Source organism: Ursus americanus, chromosome 28, assembly GCF_024610735.1.
Source record: "Ursus americanus isolate L20-20 chromosome 28, mUrsAme1.1.p, whole genome shotgun sequence".
NCBI lineage: Eukaryota > Metazoa > Chordata > Mammalia > Carnivora > Ursidae > Ursus > Ursus americanus.
Genome location: NC_142154.1, coordinates 12352930 through 12379128, shown reverse-complemented (window position 1 = coordinate 12379128; position 26199 = coordinate 12352930). Strand labels below are relative to the sequence as shown.

Sequence of the window (26199 nt, the reverse complement as noted above, 5' to 3'; positions counted from 1 at the left end):
TTTTTTTTCTTAATTTTGATCTTGCTTACACCTCACGGACCTTTTTTTTTATTTCAAGATGCTGTTTATTGGGGCGCCTGGGTGGCACAGCGGTTAAGCGTCTGCCTTCGGCTCAAGGCGTGATCCCGGTGTTATGGGATCGAGCCCCACATCAGGCTCCTCCACTATGAGCCTGCTTCTTCCTCTCCCACTCCCCCTGCTTGTGTTCCCTCTCTCGCTGGCTGTCTCTATTTCTGTCAAATAAATAAATAAAATCTTAAAAAAAAAAAGATGCTGTTTATTAATTTCCTTTATATTTACATATAGATGATAGCTGACATCAGATAGCTAATACTGTTTTCTTCATTAAAATATAATTTCTTATATTTTTCCATTGGGTGGGTCTGACATAAAAAGCTTTATTTTAATTTGTAAGCATAGAACCTCATTAAATCTGAAATCTCTCTAATCGTTCAACAGTAAGTCTGATGTCTGTGATGCTTCTGATAGACCTCCTTCATCACGGTGAGGCAGTACTCACCGATTACTACTTTATTAGACTCTGTTTTTCCCAATCAAGAACAGATGTTAAATTTTATCAAGTGTCCCTTTAACATCTATTGAAATTGCCAAGGTCTTTTTTTCTCCTTTAATCTATTAATAATATAAATTACACAATTAGGTTTCCTAATGTGCTTTCATGGTCTTTTCTAATGGTCTTCCATGAAAGGTATAGGATATCCTTTTTTGTTAACTTTGTGTTTTTGATGTCAGAATTCTTCTAGTCTCAAGGAATAAATTCACAAATTTTCCATTTTCTTTTATGTCCTTAATATATTTGAGTAGTGTAAGAATTGCCTGGGCCCTTAAGGTTTTAAAAAACTCACTCGTTAAACAATTTGAACTTTATTTTCTTATTTGGAGGAGAAGATGAAGGGAGAAAAGTGTGGATTTACCTGATGATTTTCTACTGATATTTCCATAATTAATTATTTCACTGAAGAATGCATTCAGTACCTGACATTCATGTTTCTCTAATTGTGTTTTAAACATAATTTTTCTTGCTATTTTTACCCATTAATTTTTCCAAATGGGGAGCTATATTATCTTTATAGTAATCTGGGGAGATTTTATACCTCTGTAACACCCAAGCTCCCTCATGGTATATCCCTATTCAAGTTTTCTTCCTTACTCTTCAGTAAAATTTATGTTCTTCATAGTGATTCCCATAGTTCTTGTTTCCTTATTCTTAATAATATATGCTTCTCTTTTTTTTTCATTAACCTTGTAACTGGCCTCTCCATTTCATTGGGTTTTAGAGAAACAAATACTTGGATTTATCAGATATACCATTCACATATTTTCTACACTTTTGTTCTGTTTTAAATCTTCATAAATTCCTTTATAATTTTCTTAATTTTCGTTTATCTTTTGTTGCGATGCATAATTGATTTTCAACCTTTGTTGTTTAATTCTAAAAGCATTCTAGGTAAGGATTACCTCTGAATAACACTTCTGGCCCTTATCCATAGCGTGTATGTCTAGTATTTCGTTGCTTATTTCTAAAAAGTCTACAGATGTAGTTTTGATGTCTACATTAGCTACTTGGGACTTTTTTTTTCCACCAAGTGTTTTGATACTTGTTTTATTTTTGTTATTAATTTATATTTGCCCACCACTGCGATCACACATAGTTTCTGACTTTTTGGAATCTATTGAGGCATTTGTGAGCCCACAACATGGTCAATATTCAAGCGCATTAAATGGGTATTTGAAGAGAATATTTTATATAATTATGTGTGTGTATACACACTACATTAGATCAACCTTATTGCTTGTTCTCTAAAATTTGAGAATCACTGCTTTAGCATGCCAAAACTTCACCTGAGAACTTGCTGAAAAAGGAACTTTCCAGAGTCTCATCCCCAGAAATTTCATAGCTGAAATTTATCAGAATCCGTTTCATGGCACTTGGACTTTCAAACATTTGGACCTTTAAGAAACATCACCATATAGCCTTCTTTTTTGTTTCTGATATTTTGAAAGCTGCATAGATAACATAATCATTTTGTGTTTCTTTTTTGTTTTGTTTTGTTTTTTGTTTTAAGATTTTATTTATTTATGTGACAGAGAGACAGCCAGCGAGAGAAGGAACACAGCAGGGGAGTGGGAGAGGAAGAAGCAGGCTCCCAGCAGAGGAGCCCGATGTGGGACTCGATCCTGGAATGCCGGGATCACGCCCTGAGTCGAAGGCAGACGCTTAACGACTGCGCTACCGAGGCACCCCTCATTTTGTGTTTCTAAGTTGGTAATTTTTTCTTGTATTTCAATTTTTTTTTAAGATTTTATTTATCTATCTGTCAGAGAGAGAGAGGGAGAGTACAAGGGGGAGTGGCAGGCAGAGGGAGAAGCAGGCTCCCCACTGAGCCAGGAGCCCAATGCCAGGCTCGATCCCAGGACCCTGGGTTCATGACCTGAGCTGAAGGCAGACACTTAACTGACTGAGCCACCCAGGTGCCCCACTTGTATTTCAAATATTTTTTGAATATTTCTGTGGGAAGTATTCTATGGGAAACTATTCCGTGGGAAACTATTCCCATAAAGATTCATGTCTGCTATAAGGTTATTGGCAATGAAATCGTTTTTGGACTCAGGAAATAACCTCCTCTGTATATTTCTGACTTCCCACTTATTTACATCCACGTGTAATACTTTTGCCCACCCAGTTCTGTTTGACCACATTTGAGGCCTCTCGAAGCAGCAGCAGCTAGATTTTACTCTTTTACTCAATGTAAGAGGTTTTTTCCATTTAATAGAAAAGTTTAACCCATTCAGCACTTACCATCATGTGCAGGGTGCTTAGATTTATCCTTGCTACCTTCTTGTGCCAAGACATCGAGGAAATCCACGAGGCAGTCTTTCTCCCTTAGCCTGTCCATCCTAACCAAATCCCATCCACCTTGGTTCATGATAATTCCCAACATGTTAAAAGCACCCTTTCCAAGTTTCCAGGGCCATGGACAAATTTGCCTCATTTTATCTTTTTTCTCTTTATTTCCAAGGACATATTGGAGCAGGACTGGCAGGAAGGAGAGTTGAATGTTTATGTTTTAGCCATTTAAGAGTATTTAGGTGGCTATACATCCATAAATATAAAAGTAAAATATAAATATTATTTATTTTAATGGCCAAAATTTCATCACGAACTTTAAAAAATATATGATTGTGTAAACATGTCCATTACAATACACAAAACCCATCACAGGTGAAATGGGCAAATACTTAATTGGAAATGCAAATGAAGATGTGTATGGACGTTTATTCTGTACAAGCAATTACAGAAAATTTGTCCCATAAAACTAATTAGGTGAAGCTATTCCTGTGCACGTGAATTCACAGAGAATGCTAAGGGCTGCACAAATCCTATGCTTCTGATCATGAATTCACCTGCACGTGTTGGCACGGCTTACACAGGAGGTCTCACGCTTAGATCAAAAGGTAGGACCTCCTCAGGTTACAGATGATTTTTTTTTCTTAGATATTAGGAAATAACAATGAAGAGAGAGATGCCTTCCTTATTTTCCAGAGAGCTGATTTTCAAAGTCTTCCTACATGGGGCCCTTCCCTAATTTCCGAGATGATAAACACACGTCTGCCTCAAAAGAAATGTCCTGGAGGAGAAGAACCCAGATTGATTTTTCAGGACAAAATGAGACTCCTTAACTGAGACTAGAAATGTTTAAATAAATCTAATGGACTAGGCTAATAATTCGGAGATGGTGTCTATGCTGGAAATATTTTAAAACTCTGTGTTTTACCGTTTTCCAATGCACACTCACTATGTTATTGATTAGAAGATATTTGGAGTTATGTGAAAATGGGCAAATATTAGAAGTCTTCAGATGAGAATCTAGGCCAGCTGCAATTTTCTGTTTTTAATCATGAGTAACAAGCCTTTACATATCTATAGAACCCTTTCAAAACCAACTATTTTATTAAAAAACTTGAACAGAAATGAAATGACCCAGTGGCCTGGATTCTTTCAATTCTGTATTATCTAAGCATACGTACATACTCTGAACAATTCACTGCATTAACAGATATACTGATTTTAGAACATGGATTTTAAATGAGCCAATAGTCAGCCAACACATTCACCCTGATTAAAAGATACAGTGAATTCAGAACAGGCTTTTTATTTAACAGGCTGAAATGCACTTAGCACATTATCATTTTGAGAGAGATTAAAAGTTGAAGTACATTCAATACTTTATACTTAGACATTTTGAAATGTACTTTGCATTTTCTCTGAAAGTGTAAATCAAGTTTTAGTTTATGACTTGATTAAAGAAAATGTATTCTTACAAAAAGATATTCATACTCTTCTCCAAGAAATACAATTTTTGTTTTTAAATAGAAAAAAAAGGGCATTATTGAATACGATTTCATATCCTATACAGGTAAGAGTGAAGCACCGACTATCCCATTTTTATAATTCTCTCTTATATTAAAAAAGCAGAGAAATAAGACCTTCTCCTAAGAGGCACAATAGAAGGGTTCTCTCTTTGATGCTTATTTCTGGAGTTTCAACCAATCCCTCCAGGAAAACTCTCCCTCCCTAACTTGCCTCATCCTGGAGCCAAAACTTTCTTCCTAGTCTACTGCTCTGATATCTCCAACCCCAGGCTGAAAGCCTTTGGGTTCTCCCTGCTAACAGAATAAACCCCAACCTCCCTCAACCCTTCTTGAGCAGTCTGCAGTCCTCCCTCTCCAGCCTCCCCGCTCACCCTGAGCACCAGGCACGAAGGCCCCTCTTTGTTTCCAGAAGGTGGCCTTTCTCTTTCTCCCTGCTTCTCCACTCCTGCTCTACCCTCTGCTTCGAATGGCCTTCGTTCTTTACCTCACCCACCAGTCAGGACCAACAGCAGGATCCTCCTAGGCCAGCTCAAACTCCCCACTTCCTACAGTCTTCCCAAAATCAAATCCATTCCTCCTGCTCTGTTTTCCTGTTCCTTTGATTTAGCGCTTGACATTTCAGATCTTGCATAAGCACCGAGAACAAACTGGTGACTGCCGGAGGGAAGGGGAGGGGGTGGGAGATGGACAAAATGGTTGAAGGAGTGGGAGGTCATTGCTTCCGGTTACAGAAGGAGTACGTCATGGGGATGAAAGGTGTTGATGGCAGGGGATTACAATCAATGGTATTGTAACTATGTTGTCTGGTGACGGGTGGTAGACTTGTTGCTTCACTGTATTGTACACTCACGTGACATTCTATGTCAACTATACTTCAATAGAGAAAAAACGCATTTCAAGTCTTCTGTGTTCATTCCACACGCGTCACCCAAGATACGCAAGTCTTCAGCTCCGTGTCCTACCTGTCCACACTCTATTGCATTGAGTGGTTGTGTGAAACACATCTTGGTTCTTGCTTTTGGCCTGATATCTACTGAACAGGGGCTCACCAGGGCGGCATAACATCCTCTTAGGAGCCCAGGCTCAGACATGAGACTGCCTATTTCAAATCCAGCCTCTACTACTTCCCAGCAGAACCTTGTACCTCAGTTTCCTATTTTGTAAACAGCCATGATGATAAAGCATGCCAAATTAGTTTTTCAGAAAATTAATGACTTCACATAAGATATAGGGCTGGTTAGTTAAGCATGATGCAATGGATATTAAATTAAAAAAACAGATCTAAATGTGAAAACATACTCTCTAAATCACAAGTTAGAATTACTCAAAAATGGAATGATCAGTGAACTAATAAACAACTGAAAATCGGCCTGTTATGAATACTGAGGATTATGGCATTTTTTTTCCTATCATATTTATATCTGCACTTGAGGTAGAGAATGAATTTATTTGGAGCATGCGTGTAGCAGGTGGACCACTGAACATCAGGAAGAGACGAAATAGATCCTCTGAAGGTCTGATCACTTGCCCAGTGTGTCGGTCAATCGGAAATGAGTCTGAATGGAAGCAGCCACGCTGAAGAGCAGTTGCTGTAACATCTTCAGCTCAACATTCCTGGCCCGCTAAGCCTCCCATGAGAACATGGCTCAGGCCACGCTGACTTTACACTTTACGTGGTAGAGAACAGTCAGATCTGGGTTTATTTCTCTGTGTGCCACCGCCCTTTTATGTTAGAAGCAGAGAGTGTAAATGAAACCAAGCACTCCCTGCCTCAGAACTTCCCTGTGGCTTCCCATCGACACTAAGAAAGAGCCCGAGTCCTTCAAACTCTCAGACCATCAGAGTCTTACCACTCTTCCACGACACTCTGTCCCTGTGTCCTTTCTTGTCCACATTCGTGATTCTCCCCCAGGCTACTCCATTCCATCCACACTGTCCACACCCTGATATTTTTGGGACTGGACAGTCAGGGCACTGTCTTGGAACTTGGACGACTTTCTGCCTGGAAGAGTTTCCCCAGATATCCACAGGGTTTTCTTTCTCATTTCCTTAAGTTCTCACTCAAATGCCCTCTGAAGCAAGTTCCTCCCTGGCTGGTCCACGGAGAACTGCACCCCTTCCACAGACATAATCTTGGAGCTTTGCTTTCTATATGGCACCTTTCACCATCTAACATGCCATCTTGCTTTTTGTTGGTTTCTTTGTTCTGTATACTGATTCCTACAACCAAAATGTAAGTTCCAAGAGAGAAGATACCTTCACCGCAGTCATTGTTAGGACATTGCCACCTAAAACGATGACCAATGCCTGGAATAAACTGGACACTTGATAAATATTCCTCAAATAAGTGAATGTATAGATCGTGGGCAGCTTATCAGCAACCAGAATGAAGTTACGGAGGTCAGGGGGCTCCTTGCATTTAAACAAAGTCTTTCATAAACTCATTCTACCTTGCATCCCTGAAAGATACAGTTTGAAAACTGCATTAACTTAGATCAGTGGTTCTCCACTGGGAATGATTTTGCCCCTCCTTGGAACATCTGGCAAGGTCTGTGGACATCTTGATTGTCACAACAGTGATGGGCGGGTGGGTTCTCCTGACATCTACTGGGTAGATGTCGGGGATGATGCTAGACATCCTCCAGTGCACGGGTCAGCCCCCCGCCCCCCCCAACAAAGCATGATCCATCCCCAAATGTCAACCATGGTAAAGTTAAGAAACCCCACATCGGATTTGCCAGAGCTAATTTCTTAGATCTAACTCAACAGCATAGAGACACTGCACATCATGAGGGAAGAAGGGAGGGAAGTAAGTGGGTCAATTTGCTGGTATTACAGAAAACCAATTACACACAACTTTTATATGGAAAACAGAGCGAGGTTAAAAATGACACCAAGGAGTATTCACCCAGCAAGGAGTAAAATATAGTACTACAGGTTTATCTATAAAAACAAGAGACAGGGGCACCTGGGTGGCTCAGCTGTTTAAGCAACAGACTTGTGATTTCGGCTCAGGTCATGATCTCAGGGTTGCCAGACAGATCCCCACATTGGGCTCTGCACTCAGTGAAGAGTCTGCTTGAGATTCTCCTCTCCCTCTCCCTCTGTCCCCCCAAACACATTCTCTCTTTCTTTTTCTCTCAAAAATAAATACATCTTAAAATAAAAAAATCAAGAGGAGAAATGTCTCTGTCGCACCAAAAAATTTTGAGAAAAAAAGGAACCTGAATTGTGAAGGAGTCTTTGCTTCTTGTCCCTTCAGACCTCTCTAAAATTGTATTCCATGATCTTGTTACATGTATTAATTCAGGAATAACTGAAAAAGTTGTGAACAAAAAAAGAGAAAAATCCCAAATTGCTGTCTCCTCCCTGAGAGTCGGTGTGGTCTACTGCTGATGGGTCAGAGCCAAATGGACAAGGGGGCAGCTGCTTCACCCCTTCTCTTAGAGGAACAGTGGGGATAACAGAACTTGGGGAGAAATTAACCAGGTGATCAAAACTGGTAGAGATACTGAGAGATGCAGCATTTCTCCCACTGTAAGCATCATGCAAGCTAGTCTAATCTCATAGTTAGAGCACGGATCTCTCCTGCTACACAAGTGCACTAATAGCTTTGGAGAAATAAGTCATTGGGAAGAAATAAAAAAAAGCCTTATTGACTGATAAGACCATGACATCTCCACAATGAAACATTAATTGTTGGATGAAAAACTGAAATTCTGTCTTCTGGAAGAATACATTTGGTACAAAGATTAATGTCCAATTAATAGGTGAATTCAGATCCTGGCTTCCCTCTGACTTCAGAGGACTTTTTCATTCAGCTCTTAGATTACTCTGGTATGTTATCTTTTAACTAAAATAGCACTCTTTTTCCAAGAGAAGCTCTCTGCTTTCTTCCACAAAGCATTTTTTTGAGACTGAAAGCAAATTCTACTACTATAAAGACAAATAGAACTTTTGAGAAAATGGTCTTCAGTGGAGCTAGGAACAACTTTGCAATTATCAGCAATTAATCTTTGAAGAAATGGGTAGTAAGGAGGTAATAAAGAAACATGCATATGTTTTTCATTAACAAATGGAAAATCAGTCATAGATCTGTATTCCTTGAAACCAAGCAGAAACTCCCATCTTAAGATTGAGAATGAATTGAAAGATGAGTCACAATGTTTTCATTGCTTAAACCAATATCAACTAAATAGTTGTTACTTTATATCTGAAACTACTAAAAATATTAGAAAGGGATAAGGAATAAAATAGTTGTTTCCTAATATAGCCGGAAGGATCTTTTCCCCAGATTGACAAAGATAGAACAACTCTAGACCATAGAAACTTGTCAACCGTAAAATGACTTACGAACTGGGTATTAACTACAGTAACTTACAGACAGCAAGGGAATGGCAACTTTTCCAAGAAAATCAGGAGGTTTATCTCCATCTTCATCAAACACTGTCACTTCCAAAACATCGTGGATATCTTTAATAGGACTGAAACAAGAAATGTACCAGGTATTATATACAAAAACACACAAGTGGAGTCTGCTCCATGAAGATCTGAAAACACGGTTTCACTAATTAAGCCTGTATGTCCTTAGAGTATAAAACTACCATTTAATTAAATTCCAAAAATTAAATCAAACTGAACTGTATTCCCAAACCTTCCATCATAGAAGATTCAGACATCCATATGAGAAAAAAAAAAAAGTCAACTTTTTTACTATGACATTTTCCATGTATACACGCACTCAAGGGTAGGACTATTAAAGAAACAGGAGGATAAAGAATAAGAGACAGAATGAAGAGGGTAAAAGGACAGTGATTTCAAATAGGCAATAAGATTTTCTTTATGTTAAATTAATGAAGAAAAAAATAATGAAAAATTCCCTTACAAAAAAAGTTGATCAAAATCACTATTTGCTGAGATCCATAGAAAGCTTCCCATTGTTGAAACACAAAATTATTAAAAATCTCATGCATATTTAGAAATATTTTTTATGTTGACCAGAAACCAGACATCACCTATAATGAAAAATGGAGCCATGGTCATCAGCAATGTGTTGAGTAAACAAGAAACTCTTTCATATAGCAATTTGCAAACCTGTTTATTAGACAACTTAATCCACTTCTCATAGATCTTTGGGAACTTTCTTTCATCAGTATTTCAGTTTTCAGAGTATAGGTCTTTCACCTCTTTGGTTAAGTTTGATTCTAGGTATTTTATTATTTTGGTATAATTACACATGGATTGTTTTATTAATTTTTCTTTCTGTTGCTTCATTATTAGTATATAGAAATGCAACAGATTTCTGTATAATGATTTTGCATTCTGCAACCTTACTGAATTCATTTATCAGTTCTAGTAGCTTTTTGGTGGAGTCTTTAGGGTTTTCTATATTATGTCATCGGCAAATAGTGAAAGCTTTACTTCTTCCTTACTAATTTGGATGCATTTTATTTTTTTCTTGTCTGATTGCTGTGGCTAGGACTTCCAGTACTATGTTGAATAAAAGTGGTGAGAGTGGACATCCTTGTCTTTTTCCTGTCCTTGTGGGAAAAGCTCTCATTTTTTCCCATTGAGTATGAGGCTGGCTGCGGGTTTTTCATATAAGGCCTTAAGTATATTGAAGTATGTTTCCTCTATGAATGGATGTTATATTTTGTCAATTTTTTTCTGCATCTATTGAAATGATCATATGGCTTTTATCCTCTTATAGATGTGATGTATCACACTGATTGATTTGCAAATATTGAACCATCCTTGCATCTTGGGAATAAACCCCACTTGATTGTGGTAAATGATTTTTTTAATGTATTGTTGTATTCCATTTGCTAATATGTTATTGAGGATTTCTGCATCTATGTTCATCAGAAGTACTGGCTTATAGTTCTCTTTCTTTGTGGGGATCTGGTTTTGGTATCAGGGTTATGCTGGTCTCATAGAATGAATTTGGGAATTTACCTTCCTCTTCGACTTTTTGTAAAAGTTTGAGAAGAATATGTATTAACTCTTCTTTAAGTGTTTGATAGAATTTACCTGTGAAACCACACGGTATTGGACTTTTGTTTGTTGGGAGTTTTTTTATTACTATTTCAATTTTGATCCTTGGGAATTTTCTACTTGAGAATCATCACCTCCATTCAAAACATATTCTTTCCATTACAAGCACAACAGTTCTTCGGGGTTGTGGGGACAGTGAACCGCCATTTGACCCAAATCAACAGGTGCCTCCCCTTGATGGCCAGGTACCTCAGAATCTAAAGCACATTAGGAAATATATCCAGTCTCCTAAATGCCTGAGTTTGAAAGAGTGGACAGGTCATCTCTGTGGAGCAGAGATGGAATACAAAGAGTCTTTGGGGCTCTTTGGGGAATCACAGATAATCTGTATTTTCCAGAAGACTCTGCCATAAAACAAGCCTTTAGGCATTACAATAATATTGTAACATAAAAACCTGAATTTAAGGCAGGTCTACATTTGTAATTTTCTTTAACCCAGGAATGAATTAGCCTGGATATATGGAAGCTTCCATCTACTCACAGATTAACTGGGTTACTGGAAGATCTACTTTACAAATGCCTCCTATAACACTCCCTTGCAGTTCTAAATGGCTTCTTCTATTATTAACACTATACTCTATAAAATGAAAGGATAAAAGGTTTTCAGAAGGAAAAAAACAATAAAATTCATTCTTCACACATAAAAATGGACAGAAAGTCCACTCAAGAGCCCCAGTCTGCCCCAAACATATTAAAGATAATTGATCTCTAGGTTAAAACTACTCCTTGATATTCTGGAGGCTAACACACTTACAATGTAAAAACTTTGTTCCACTCGGGGTTGAGGTTTTTGTAAATGGTGTGTGTCTGAAGTCGGTCATTGCCTAACTCCAACAAGCAAAAAGGATCACTCTTCCCTGGAAAGAGAACAAAGGACATTGGTCAAGGCAAAGGAATCTCCCTGGTCAGAGTCAAATGAATCTCAAAAGTAAGAGAGGCCAAGTGAATAAAAGCCATGCATGTTTATACCACAGTTTATAAAACTGTGCTTGCTGAAAGAGCAAAAGTGAGCGGCTCTTTCCAGCAAGGCTTGTGTGGGAATTCCGGAAACGGAGAGAACCTATAAGTTCTGGAACTGTAGCATACTTAATGGATAGGGTTGGATACACAACCCAGATGTAGCCTTGACAGCCAGTGACCACACGGGCTGCACAGAAGCGGCTGTCAGTCTCGCATGGGAGGGAGTCCAGTTTTGTGTTTTGTTTTAATACAGAAGCTCCCCTCTGTTTCCTGCCTAGGTTCTCCTTGAGTCAATATAGGCAATTACTCGGCTATAGTTGGAAGCCTATGATAACCTAGAGGCTTCCGCAGGGTCGTGAGAGAAGGGAGGAAAACTATCAACACGGCTATTTAGGAGTTAAAACAGCTCTGCAGGGGGTGGCCACCAACACGTAAGATCTGATATGTTCGGTGCACTATGAGAATGCAGATGCTACATTTTTGCGGCTCACAAACGTGCAAAAGTTGAATTCCACAAACCAAGTTCGAAGTTGTTATCTTAAAAAAAAAAAAATGAAGCTTAACCCTTACTTCTCTCATCTCACCTCTTCTTTTTCCACCCCACCTCACACATGCTCCAAAAGAAAAAATAAATAAATTCAGAAAGTCCCAAATCCAAAGTTGGACCCAAAAAGTCATCTCACACACACACACACACACACACACACACACACACACACAAATGCTCTCCCCTTTTGCTGGTTTCACAGTGGGATCTAGAAGCATAACTGTCAGGGACAGAATGGATGCCCTATAACGTCCATACAACATTGCCTGCCTCTGCGGCACAGCGACCCTTTACAAAGCATGCGTACTAAATTAATTGGGGGCATGAGGACAGATGCTCTGCCAACACATGGCCCAGGAATCCCAGGCCAGGCTCTGATGCCTAATGCCGAGAGCACTCAGGCTTCTTGACCTACTGGTCTACCATTCAGGTCACTGAACCTACATCTAATTAACTTAATAACCAGGAGCTCTGAGGTACCGCACGCACATCACTAGCCAGACTGACACGTGCAGGAGACTGCATGAAGATTCTATTTCAAAAGAAGAAGAACAGATGTATGAGGAAGGGTATTAAACAGGAGATTTTATTCAATGACTCATGCTCTAGACATGTAGATGCCTGGCCAAAGCTTTTAAGCCAATGCTATAATCTCAGTGGCCAGTAGACAATGACCATGTCATGGACATAAATGAATGAGCCGGGGTTGTCGAATATAAACATGGAAATGGCCCCTGTCTAAATGTAGCGGAGGAGGAATTTATTAAAATAATATCGGAGAGTGCTCAGAATCATTGCAAAGATTGTAAAATCAGGCTTGAAAATCACTAGAAACCAAAGAATGGTTACAAATACTCAGGCACAAGAACCTCAGTCACTCTCTATCCCCAGGAAAAGTCTAGCCTCTGCTTCCCAGGAGAACTGGCCTCCCAGGTACGCGCGTTACTGGACCCTGCGTGTGGCTGCCTCTAATATGAATTACCTACTCCTGCTTCTTTGCTGCACTTGATACAAATGTAAAGGCCTCCGAGGAAGCCTCTGACTGCTGCCACCTCACCAAGTACCCAGGCCCTAAATGCCAGGGCTCAGAAAAAAATGTACTGGCTTTTCACCTTCTGCCCACACAAGGGGGCTCTGACCTCTTCTCCAAAACACTGCAATGGGAACCTCGCCAAATTTTCAAGGGGTTCCAACTGTTGGGCAGCCACAATCAAACCAACACCAAAAAAAATCCATCTGCATCTCACAAAAAAATCTTGCTTAATTAAAGATGGTTTTACTCTGGGAGTGTGTGTTGCAGGGCAAGGGGCAGGTTTTGGGTGGGGAGGAGCTGGCTATGGAGGAGAGCAGGTTTGCCTCTTTAACAACCAGGAACATGAAGAGAACACGCGCTCTCCTCCTCATGCTAGGTGGAGGACGCTGGCTCCCTCAACCCGTGCCGAAACAGCTACTTAACCATTTGTCAGACTGTTAGTAGGTGTCAGGGCTGCTCCTCCAGAGACACCGACATGACATGCCATCAGCGCTCACTCCGGGGAAACCATCTGACACTTTTAATGAAAGCCCTGGGGTTACTCCACAGCAGGGCCGAGACGGGGCCGGTCCTGTGCAGGCACAGGTGGGCTTGAGCTGTGGCCCCCTCTCTCTTGAGCCGGCACACTCTTAGCTTGTGCCAGCTAATGAGGAACAGACTTCCTTCCAGAAACTGGGAACTTCAGTTATGCGTCTCCAAGGAACATGCTGCACCAACTCTCTGAAGGTGATTCCGTCAAAGTTCATTAAAATGCTGCATTTATTAATATTACAGTATAAACAGGCGGAGAGGAGGAAGAAGAAACAAAGACATTAAAACATTTATAGAATCATTTATCTACACTTTACGGATTGCTTTCTTTCCCTTAAAAGCTTCCAGATATATGGGGATTTTCTAGAATTTAAATAATGAATACATTTATTGGAGATAAAAATGATCTCCCATAATAAATGAGATGTCCCAATGTTCTCCCAATGGTACTGAGCAAACAGCACCAGACAGACTGACATGTGCACACTTGGGTCTGCACTGTCTCTGCGCCACCTAGTTCTACAGGTCAAACATCTAGATGACCTCTTGTGCACCCAGATGGCACGTCACCTTGACATGGTTATGCCCCTGGTGATTCAGGCTCATGGAGCTGCTTTGGCACCTTGCACTCGATAGCCTTTGCCACTTTTCAACACCATTTTACAATTCACTTCTGCTCCTTGGATGGCAAGTAGAGGTTTCTCATTTAAATAATTTTACCTTTATATCAGTTACAGAAGTTGAAGGGAAGTAATAAATGTATTGTAGAGGTCATACCATTCATCTGACAAATATTTATTAAGCACCCACTCTGCTCCTGGCACTGAACCAGGCCTTGATGTACACAGACCACCAAGTCATTACTCTCAAGGGACTCTCATAATAATCTCTGCTTTTCAGCAAATGTCACCTTTTCAATGAAAACTTTCCTCTTGCTCCCTGCCCGGATATTGTGTTGTTCCCATTTTCTGATCTCCGACTGTGTGTTTTCCTTCTACTTCTCATATTCCACATCTGTACATTCCTGTTCCATGTTCAGTCCTGTATTTCATTTAAGGGTCTAACACAGGCACACCCAAGGCATGCATACCCTTCCATCCCCCGTGAAGAGCGCCATGCCCCAGTGAGAGAGTCCTGGGGCTCCTACTGCAGGTGCTGGTAGAGGAGGCCACCCGGCTCCTTCTGCCCTATGCAAGTCACCATGCTTCAGGCAGCTTCTCCTTCAGTCCTCACATCAACTCCAAGAGGTGAGGAATGCTTGGGTCATTTTGCAGAAGAGGCAACTAAAGTTCAGAGAGATTTACTGTGGTTGGTCCAAGGCCAGAAAGATTTCATAGTGGAAATGAATCTTAAAGCAAGGTTGAGGAGGTGGCTTCATTCGGCTGGCAGAAATGGGTGGATAATCTTGAGAAGATAGGGACAGATGAGAGCCTTAAATTTATTCATAAGAGAGAGAGACACACAGATAGATACAGATAAATAGTGGCAATCAAGATATGTAAGATATGGATAAATAAGTGCTGAGATTAGCTTGAAGCCTTGAAGGCTGTGACCAGTACTTTTCATTTAAATGCAATTCTTTTCCTCTCATCCAGCAGCCAGGAGCCACCGCAGACTGTCAGCACAAGGGGCAGGATTAGAAGAAAGGATTTCTAGAGGAAGATAATTCCTGAAGCTAAGCATGGATCATCATAGCTCAGACAAGCCGGAAAGGAGAGGCCAACAGAGCTCTGCCAGACTAAATTTCCACAAACTCTCCCTTCATGCCTTGTTTCCAACCAGATGCTTATAACCCTTACAATGGCATATCGGAGCAAATTCGAAGTGCTCATCCTGAAAATCTATTCTCTGACAATTTACCCTACACGACCCATCCCGATCTATCCCCCAATCCCAAACCCTTTGTCGAGGTTGGTGTGTCTTTCCCCACTCCTGACCGGCATGCAAAGATGTGGGGCTCAGACAGGCTTCCTAATTTGCATGTGGAATGACCTCTCCCTGCAACGCTCTCTCAACCCCTGCTCCTAACCAAACACACAAAGGCCAATTAGCCTCCAAGACCTAGTTCAAGATGCATCATCTTCATAGAACTTTCTCTGCAACCAGAGGCTCCTGGGAGCCTTCCCTCTCCCCCCAACTCCTATGATGATTACTTTGAAAAGTATAATGCCTCACTGTATGATATGCCTGCTCCTTTAGTCAACAATTTATGATCCCTGCAACATGGAAAACACTGTGCTAGGAGCTAGGAGGGATTTTTGAAGAACATTCATCTCTATGGGCGCGGGGTCTAGCTTTTCAAGTATGTCCTGCCTTCCCGAGTGGTTGCAAATTTCTGGAATCCAAACGATGGCCTCTTTGGAGCCACGCACGTGAGGACTTCCTTACGTAACTCTTGCAGATGTCCAAGCAAGGGGCAGACAAATCTGTATTAGCACTGTGAGATCCACAAAGGATGAGAAGGACTTAATTTTGCTGAAATGTTATTTAACCAAATTTATAATATTCTACTATTCTGGCACAAACGCAGAATATATAAGAACTAGTGACGTAAGAATTTTTCTTTTAACTCCATTTCCCTGTCACCACTCTTGAGTTCTCCCCCCAACCAAAAAAAAAAAAAAAAAAAAATCACCCAATACATTTATCCAACATCTCCTCATTTCCACTGAGACAACCTCAAAATCCTCACTCCTCTAGGCACTTACTTTCTTCCATGTTTTGGAAAGGCCCTGCAGGCTCTGGACATGCTGTTTCCTCATTTTAAAATGGTGATGGGTAGTAAGGAGGGCACGTATTGCATGCACTGGGTGTTATACGCAACTAATGAATCATCGAACTTTGCATCAGAAACCAGGGATGTACTGTATGGTGACTAACATAATATAATAAAAAAAATTAAAAAAATAAAATAAATAAAATAATAAAATAAAATAAAATAAAATAAAATAAAATAAAATAAAATAAAATAAAATGCCTTTCTTTTACCTCTGCTGTGCTAACTCATCTCTGACATCTCAGCTACAATATCACTTCCTGTAGGAACACGAGTCAGGTATTCCTTCAATGAACCTTGACACCCTGTTCTTGACCTTGTCGATACAACTGACCCTTGAACAGCATGCATTTGAACTGTGTGGGTCCACTTACATGTGGATTTTTTTAAATAAATAATACAGTATAATACTGTAAATGAATTTTCTCTTCCATGATTTTCTTAGTAATATTTTCTCTGGTTTATTATAAAAATACAACATATAACACCTATCACATACACATACATGTTACTTGACTGTTATCAGTAAGGCTTCAGTTCAATAATAGGCCATCAGTAGTGAAAAGTTATATGCCAATTTTTTTCCAATTTTTGACTGCATAGAGTATCAGCCCTTCTAAGCCCCTCATTGTTCAAGAATCAATTGTAGATGCTAACAGTTTAATCGGTCACTTCATGTGAAGGTAAAGAACAATTCCTACCCCCTACGACATCACCAGAGCCGACCATAGCCTCTCACATAGAGTAGGTATATTCGCTAGATAAATTAAGATAACTAATTACTAAACACCCAACTAATAAGATCAAAGTGATTCCTTTGTTAATTCATAGAACAAAAAATGAACTGAGTTCATTCACTCTCAACGTACCAGTAAGTTCAAAACTGCTAAATCTTACATACACTCCCAAACTCTGCATTGACGAGAGCCCATGTTCTTTGGCAGACTATTAAAGCAGATGGTGAGCCAAAGACAGATTTATATAGTTTTTGATGTGTTTTTAAAAAGTTGGTCTTGATTTGAGCTCAGCTATCCAAGAGGTTCTCAAGGAAATTAAAAGCATTCAATCACTATTGTTAAGCTTTCTAGAAATTGCAATTACAGCCGTCCCTTTGAAAATAGGGTATCTTTAAGAGGAGAGGTATTGCTATGGATACAACTTCTAACGGACAATGAAAACAAACCAGAAAATGGACAGGTGACTTAAAATCCCCAGTGAACAATAACTACAGGACTATTTTTCCTCTGGCACAAGTAGTCATGTTTTTGGGGAAAAAAATAACAAGAAACTTACAGCCAGTATTATAATTTATAGAAACTACTTAAAAGTCATTATTATAGCATATGGCTCGACTATTTCTATAATGTGGGATCTAAATGAAGTGTTTTGGTCAACAGTTACTCAGAATAGCACTTTTGTGTGTAACAAAAAAAAATTGATGAGCCCACAAAAATATTTTATATGGATAAAACTATTATTGAGATTATCAAAATGTGAACGCAAGCACTAAACTGGTTTGAGTATGAGAATTTTCCTACTATGAAGCACATTTTTTCCCTTGACTTTTATCAGGCAGTAGAAACAGAACAAAAAGAAAAAATATTTTAGATTGGTAACTCGATTTCTCAAAGTGGTTGAAAAGCCAAGTGTGATTAGAAATGCTGAAATTCCTGACATTATTTAAAATTAGAAAAATTATAAACAAAATATTAAGATAATAACCTGTGGAATTTCCCACATCAACTATACTCTAAGCAGATAAATTTAATAAAAAATGGAAATAGTATTTGCAATGAATATGCAATATGTGTCAGACATGTTCACTTAGGTTTTAATTAACCCTCAAAATATCCATGACGAAGTAGAGACTTAAGTGGGCCCCAAACCAGCACGAAGTAGAAGCAAGATTCTACACCGTAATACGTAAGGATGAAAGTGAAAGGCAGAGACCAAAAAAAATAAAGGGCAAAAACATGGGGACTGATTTTCATCTTTGATGAATAAATCATTGAACTGAATGTTGATTTATTTAACGCATGAGTCATAATCACTGAAAGGGCTCATGTCCTGAATGAATGGAGAACTCTATGGATCAGGAGAGCAACCCTGTGTGTGGAACAGACCAAGAGCTCCTCCTAATGGCACTGGGAACTGGAAATGCCACCCAGATTTTGAGCAAGGTCCTCATCCACCTCAATGATACACGCTGCCCCCTATGGGCAACTCTGCAGCAGAGGAGGAAGGCTGAAGTGACCGAGCTCCTCAAATACAGTTGGTCCTCAATGAGTATTTCTTGAAGATGGTGAGATCTACCACCAACCTGGCTTTTCTTAAGATGAGACAAGCTTTACAAGCAATTGGGAAGCTATACTGGGCCCCCTGGAGAGAAGTTGGGGATTCTGGAATTAAATGTATCTTTGTTCTCCTGAATCACGCACTATTAGGGCTCCTATCATGTTTATTTCTCAAATAAGGCTACTTCACAATAACCTGCATGTTTTTGTTGTCATCTGAAAACACTGTCTTTTCCACTCCTCTGATAGATACTTTGACACTAAGTTAATTTGGCAGTTCTCTTATTGACACTGGAAACTGAGAAAGGGTCCAAGTGCCAACCTTACGGCCAAGAAGTCAGGAAGATCCAGATATATCTGGAAAGTTTTTTTGTGTTTGATGGGTGGTTTTGTAGGGCAAAATGTGCCGAAAAGTTGCAAGGACGAAAGAAAAATGCCTGGAGAATAAGTAACTCCAGACTGTGAGCAAAGATGGTATTTCCAGTTTTGTTCCTTCGTTGTTTCCTGATACTTCCCCAGTTTCTCACCATGGCAGACAGATTATTATGATAGGAACATGAAAAAATTAAGATAGGATTGTGCTACAAAAAGCAGAAATATTGAGACCTATGTTACATCGTTATATTACTTACTATCATTCTACACTGAGGTGGGCTTGCAGTGCCGCCCTACGTGCTCTTTTCCTATGTCGGCGCGGTAAGATGAAGAAAATTCTCCTACATTTCTGTATTCCCCATTTCACACCAGAATTCTTAATGGCTAGGAGCACCCTGGTAGTGATAACAGGGTAAAAGAATAAAGCTGAGAGAGACCAAACAATAACCAGTCTTACCACTAGAAGATTCCCTAGGGGAAAGGAATCAACATATAAGATTTATTTTAAAGAATAAAAAGAAGGCTTAATTAACAGGGAGGAAGAAGTGTGAAACCTACATCTTGATTCTGAGAATATAAGAGAAGAGTCATTGACTAGGTGTTGAACTTGGCAGGGACCTTATGCAAATGGTAGTCATCATGGCTTCAGTACTGATACACTGAAGCAACCCCTACATGTTAAAATCTTACAGGTTCCTCGCAATAGTCTATCAGTTATAACAAGGCTCTCCAGAACAATTCTCCCTATATGTGCTGAACATATACTAAATAGTTGCCTAATCTTCACTGGCTGATCTCTCAATAGGTAAGATAAGCATGGTCATTTGTATTGAAATACAATTCTGACCAGAAAAGATCTCAGTTCTCTAACAATTTTTTCTACGTATCTATCGCCTAGTTTATTATCTTTTATGAAATAAACTCTGTTGGTTTTTTTTTTTTTTCAGCAGTGTTAATTCATGAATCTGATGCAACCCTGGGCAAAGTAGAAGATACAGCCCCATTATCTCTGAGGCCTTTACCGTGGAGAGGGAACCTGTCCCACACATCATTCCCCACCTCGGTCCTGAACAAAGACTTCCTCTCTTTCTCATTTAATCATTAGGAGGTGGGTTACTTTCTTCTCAAAACAGCTGAGTTTTAAGACTGAGGGCAGCTGAGTGGAGGATGGGGGTCTCATTAAGCCTTACAAAGAGCTAGGCTCACCTTGATTCTCAAAGTACAATTTATCATCTGTTCCGTGAATCAAGGCTATAGTCTGCTTTACTACGGAAGTAATAGCATCAGAATGGACAACCTATTACTTAAAAATTTTAGGTTATGCTAGGCACAAGGTGTTTGTGAGACAAACTCTTTAATAAAAATATCTGACAGGCTTTTCTATTAGAATGACTGCTTATGGCTATCCACATCTAATATTAGCTATAGAGAACATTAAAATGTCTTTCACCAGTTTTAGAGGGATGGGCTGTAAGAGAAGATAAATTACTTCAGATTCTTTAAAAAGTCTTCTCACTTATATACAAACAAATGTCAGGCATAAAAAAATGCCAAGCTATATATAAATTCAAATGTATCAGTGTTGAATCGGTTCAATCACACAATAGCATATGGATAAAAGAATGAATTAATTAAAAAATGATAAACATCTTTTTTATACATTAGAGCACTGAAGTCTTTATCTTTTGTAAATATCTTAATATTGGGAATATACATAGATTTTGGTTATTATATCTCTTTTTTTTTTAAGATTTTATTTATTTATTCGACAGAGATAGAGACAGCCAGCGAGAGAGGGAACACAAGCAGGGGGAGTGGGAGAGGAAGAAACAGGCTCATAGCGGAGGAGCCTGATGTGGGGCTCGATCCCATAACGCCGGGATCACGCCCTGAGCCGAAGGCAGACGCTCAACCGCTGTGCCACCCAGGCGCCCCTGGTTATTATATCTTTTAACACATTTGGAAAGATACAATATTTTTTCTTTATATAAAAACATTTTCATTTTTTAATGGGAAAGAAATTCACCTTAGTACATGATTGCGTGTGTGTATGTATAAAGCATAGTATATATAGCATAGTATATACTACTATAATATAGTATATTATGTATAATATTTACATATATTATTCCAATGTTCTAAATATTGGCAAAGTAATGGGGATTCAATTTCTCCAAAGTTAATTTCTTTTCATGACTATATAATCGTAACACCAATAACCGCTAATAAGGGATATCCTACGTTGAGCACAGTGGCAATGAACGGCTGATGTTTTCTTTTTCTAATTGTTCCTTGCTAATACAGAGATCACTTTAAAATGGGCAAACCACTGACAAGAAGGCTTACCAAGTGCATTCATTTCACCACCAACCCCCCGCCCTCCCAGGACAAGAGGTCCCTGTACTCTGCAAACTATAACAGTAACCTCCATCCAGAATACTACCAAGATCTCTCATTGGACCTTTGCTTTATCAGGTTCCCTGGAATCTTCGGTGAAACACACTTAAAGCGTCAGTGTTTGGCATTGTTTTTGAAGAAAGAAAGAATTATCCAAAAAATGTAAAACAAAAGTAGTAAGGTTAGAAAGTTCCCTTTTGGCCTCTGTTTAAAATGACCATCACTCTCTGAGAATACTCCTGGTTATTCAGAGTAAATAGACTTCTCATTTATTCACAGGGGTGAATACTTGGTTCCCTGAGCAACTGCAATCGAACACTGATGTATAAAGTACAGCCGACTGGAAAAGGCTGGGTATGGGGTATAAGTAGTTACTTCTTAAATGCTCCTGGTGCTGACAATGATGGGTACACACACCTCTCCTGATTGCAGATCAGCCAGCATTTTTTACTGCATATCAAGTGAATTCTAACAGCGAACAGTAACAGCAACAATAATGTGTGAGTCCCCACCGTACGATACAATAGCTAACCTCTTGGAGGTATTAATTACATCCCTATTGCTACTTCCCTGTGTTCTGAATCCATTTCTTTTTTTTACATAGAAAATTTACTCTACAACTCTCTGTGTTAGGTCCACTTTGTTGCCATAAAGCAATATTCTGGTTGAGAATAGACTGGAGGATTCACACAGGAGCCTGCCAACCTATAAAGAACACAGACTGTGAAATTTGGTTCTAAAAATAAAGATCAATATGGTCTAAAGACATGTTTAGCTAATGACAAGGATCTTTGCTTCAATTCAGAAGAGTGATAATTTTCTCATAAATAATACAGAGACAGTAAAACACCAGGGCATGCAGTCAAACCACACAGCATGACTGGATTTGTAACCATTGCTTTTTGTTACTGGAATCCTCTGGTACTCACCTTCATCCACTCCAAAACTATCTCCTGGAATCTTGAATATAAAGAAAATGACAAAACGACATTTCCCCCCAAAATTATTCTTCTGAAAAGAGGATTTTTCCTTGTTTTCTGGTCTTTCCAAATATTCCCTTTTTTGGGGGGGGGTCAGATTCCTCTCCTATTCACTTTATTTTAATGGCCAAAATACTGCTTGGAAAAGTGACATTGGCCTGAAACACCTCCATAAACACTGGTTTTGGGGGCTGTAGAGAGGGGCACCTGCCAGGATGGGTAAAATAAAGGTTTTAAAAAAGTGTTTCCACATATGCATGTAGTTGTAAACAAGACTTAAAAAGAAACTTCTAATGCACTGCAATTAGTTCCTAGAGATCCCCAAACATACAACAGAGAGAATTTTTGAAAATATTGCTTGAAGGCATGAATGAGTTCTTGTGTTTGAGACAACATTACCTGAGATATCAACAATCATAGATTCAAAAAGTACTGTATCGAAACATTCAGATGGAAGTAAAAATAATTGGCTCTGGAAAACTGGTAGATAACTCTAAATGTGCTGTGCTGATAACAAAACTCTAAAGGCCAAAGGCACATGGGAAAGGAGTGAATTAAGTGTTTTCATAAACCATAAGCAAGTTTTAAAAGAAAGGAAAATTTCTGAATCAATATGAGACTATCAACATTTGCAACTAAATTAATGAATGTTAGAAGTAATCATCTGAGTATTTCATCTACAACCCCCCAAATTCATTTATTCATACTGGCCAAAATACCAGTTTTGGATCTTCTCCCTCGGTATTTCCTTAGGATTAACATCATCTTATTTCTCTCAGTTCATACAGTAGTGATTTCTATTGGTTCATTTTTTAAGGGAGGGTGAAGACAACTCCTTTAAAAAAAAAAAAACAAAAAAACTAAGCTTATACTTCCCAACACTTTTTAATCATTTTTTGTAATGGAAAGTGCTTAAAATTAAAATCCTCTTTTCCAAAGTTTGATCTTCCTCAACCTCAGGCTCAAAAGTTCAGAGGCTACTGTCATACAGTGTAACTCTCTGAGTAGAAAAGAGTAGACCACATTCTGAAAATAGGAGAGGAAGTAAGTCTTGCAATCCCTTGCCCATGCATAAAACCTATCCACCATTCTTTGTATACGTTGTATTCTTTGTATGTATCAATTTGCTCGGCAAATACCAACTGTCACATAGGTGTCTCCAGTGTTAGTACAATGGGTTAATCTGGCAATAAGAGGAGAGTCACCCCTCCGATCAGACATTGGAATGTCTCGATTATTCTCCTCACAGTCAAGCAGAACTCAGCACAAAACATGTCTGCTCTTGCCTCTGTCTTAAAAGTTGAAGTTAGTGAAGCACCAAGAGAAATTTTGTATAAGAGCATGTCAACTGCAAAGTGGTCCCATGGTCAAGACTTTGGTATTATTTGCAGAGCAGTGCCAGCTAGATGAGCTTTCATGCTTAAATTTACGAACCACCACATCCTCTTACTTATGGTAAAGAATGAAAAGCTCTTAGTACAGAGTACCCCCAAGGAGCACGGCAGGAGCTCGAATCTGTCTTTTGAGGAACTATCGTAAAATTTTCTCGGAAAATTAATCTAACGAATAAAGAAGTCATGGCACTATTCATCCACAAATATATCTGAAAGCCAGCTGGACTCGTACATTATCTAATCATAGTAAAATTATTTGAAAACATAATTTTGTGAAAAAATTCAGTAAGTGAAAAAACTGCTTGACTACATCTTTTTTTTCTTCTATTACTCTATTTGAAAGAGCATGATTGCTTGTATATGCTTCCACTTATTAAAACATTTTGCTTTCCCATCAGATCATTTCAAAACAGGAAATAAGGAAAAAGAAAAATGAATTAAAGATGTTTATACCTGAGAAATCTGCTGCTAAGAGATCTACCGCCTTTAAAACCTTCACTTGTAAAATGCCGACGTCCTTCATATCTTTCAGGGAATTCTGTAAGCACTGAGGGGGAGAAAAGTAGATCATACATGAAAATAGCTTTCTAATATACTATGAGAATACACTAATATACTAATATACTATTCTCATATACTATTTCTAACATACTAATGCCATCAAGTTCTACAGGAAGTACATTCTGGATTTATCATCACCTTTCTCGTGCAAAGCTTAGAAAAGTTCCAGAGTGCATTATATCTGCCAGTGGGACAGTTAGGCATTCACAACAACCAGATTAAAAGTGACTGAGAATTAATTACAGCCTCCAGATAAACCAGGATCTACTTTTAACACTGCCCCCTGATGATAGCACAGATATCCCATGGGGAAAATGTGTGCGGAGCTCCATTCATTCTCTTTCCCCCCTTCATTCTCTGGAATGAAACTTTTAAATTGCTCAAAAAGGCAACATTATTTTGACCTCATTAGTACAAACTTTATGGATACCAGAGGGCTCAACTTGGACCCTTCACAGATACTTATTACCACCGGAAAGAGAGTAAGGATCTAAATACAGTACATTTTCTGGTCCACGTTTTTAGCCAGCTCATTAAATTAGGGACTGAGCATCTAGCATCACCCGGTATTCACACTTATTTGATTTTTTAGTTTGCACGAGCCAATGCTTGAATGTATCACTGATCATTCTAAAGCATGCAGAGCAATAGTTCGCTGTGTCTATACACTGTCTCCTTCCGAAATGGTGCATGAAAGCAGATAAGCTATTTCTGCGTGCCCCCAGAACACATCTGCTGAAAAGATTCTGTTTTCAAACTTTTGGATAATGTATTTCCGCTATCATTGGATAACTCAAATCCTGTGATAAGCGGGCCTTGGGGATTTGTGAGAAGACAGTAAAATCCTTATTCTTTAGGCATTTCGGGATAGAAGAATAATAACTTAATAATAGTTCAGGTTTTACTAACTTCATTTGCATCATTTCTAGGCACCTTTCAAAGTTGTTTCTACTGTGTATTTTCAACCTAACAAACAAAGCAAAAGAAAACATAAAAAAAAACCCAAAAACCCTAGTTTACGCTAATCTGAAAACATCTGAAATAAAATACTTGTATAGTTTAAATGTGGAAATCCCTTCAAGATGGTCTACTCTTGCAAGCTAAAAAACAAGAGGTCTGAAACTTGTGTTTTATGACGGGGCATTCTTTCCCTCTAACATGCTGGCCAGCTCTCTAGCTGAGAAAACAAAACAAAACACTTGATAGTTCTATTTTGATTGGCCTCTTCAAACCTGTTTTCCCTGAGTACGCCTCACATCCTGAGGCATGATTCAAAGCAGTCATTATGATCTTATCTAAAATCACCTTATAAATATAGGACACCCCTCATGAATTTGGTAAATTTTGCAACTTGTCCATGGGAAAGTTTGGGGAGAAACTTTAAGGTTTATCATCAAATTTTTATTTGCTTTACTGCAGTCATCAGAGAGAATGTTAATCGTGGATTTTGTAGAAAGTCCTTTAGAGCACGCCAACCGGGCACGCAGTCTATGCTGACAATAAGACGTGTGGCTAGGCTTTTGTACTCCCGCAGATAAAGAATTATTCAATTAATCAATACACCTCACAGTGAAGGATTTGGGAGGCACTAAAGTTTATGCTGAGAATAATATTTCCATTAAATAGGGATTCATCTTGGCTTCATTTTCGGGCCACTTTTCTAAAACACGCCTTTCGTATACAGCCATAAAATAAACGTATTGATTTACAAAAAAGGTGGGATAAAAACAGAACGCAAATAAAGGCACCTAGAAAGCCAGACTACAAAAAAAATAAATAAATAAAGGAAGAGCATAAAGCCATTTGATTTAAAAATGCTGAGTAGACTTTTAAGCGCTTTGCAACCACTTAGGCAAAAATCAGGAACTGCCTTTATTATCGAGAGTAGTACAGAACAGCTTT

The 26199-nt window shown here is 38.9% G+C and overlaps 1 protein-coding gene across 4 annotated transcripts in view; it reads right to left on the bottom strand.

Annotated features, from left to right (window-relative positions):
* MCTP2 (multiple C2 and transmembrane domain containing 2) overlaps positions 1-26199 on the bottom strand; it is a 242000-nt gene that overhangs the window by 96558 nt on the left and 119243 nt on the right. For all 4 annotated transcript variants that reach the window (XM_045812980.2, XM_045812981.2, XM_045812982.2 and 1 more), the window contains 3 exons: positions 24190-24283; positions 11204-11306; positions 8777-8879 (listed from right to left, as the gene is read on the bottom strand). In XM_045812980.2, coding sequence (XP_045668936.1) covers positions 8777-8879; positions 11204-11306; positions 24190-24283 — 300 coding nt within the window. The remainder of the gene's footprint in view (positions 1-8776; positions 8880-11203; positions 11307-24189; positions 24284-26199) is intronic.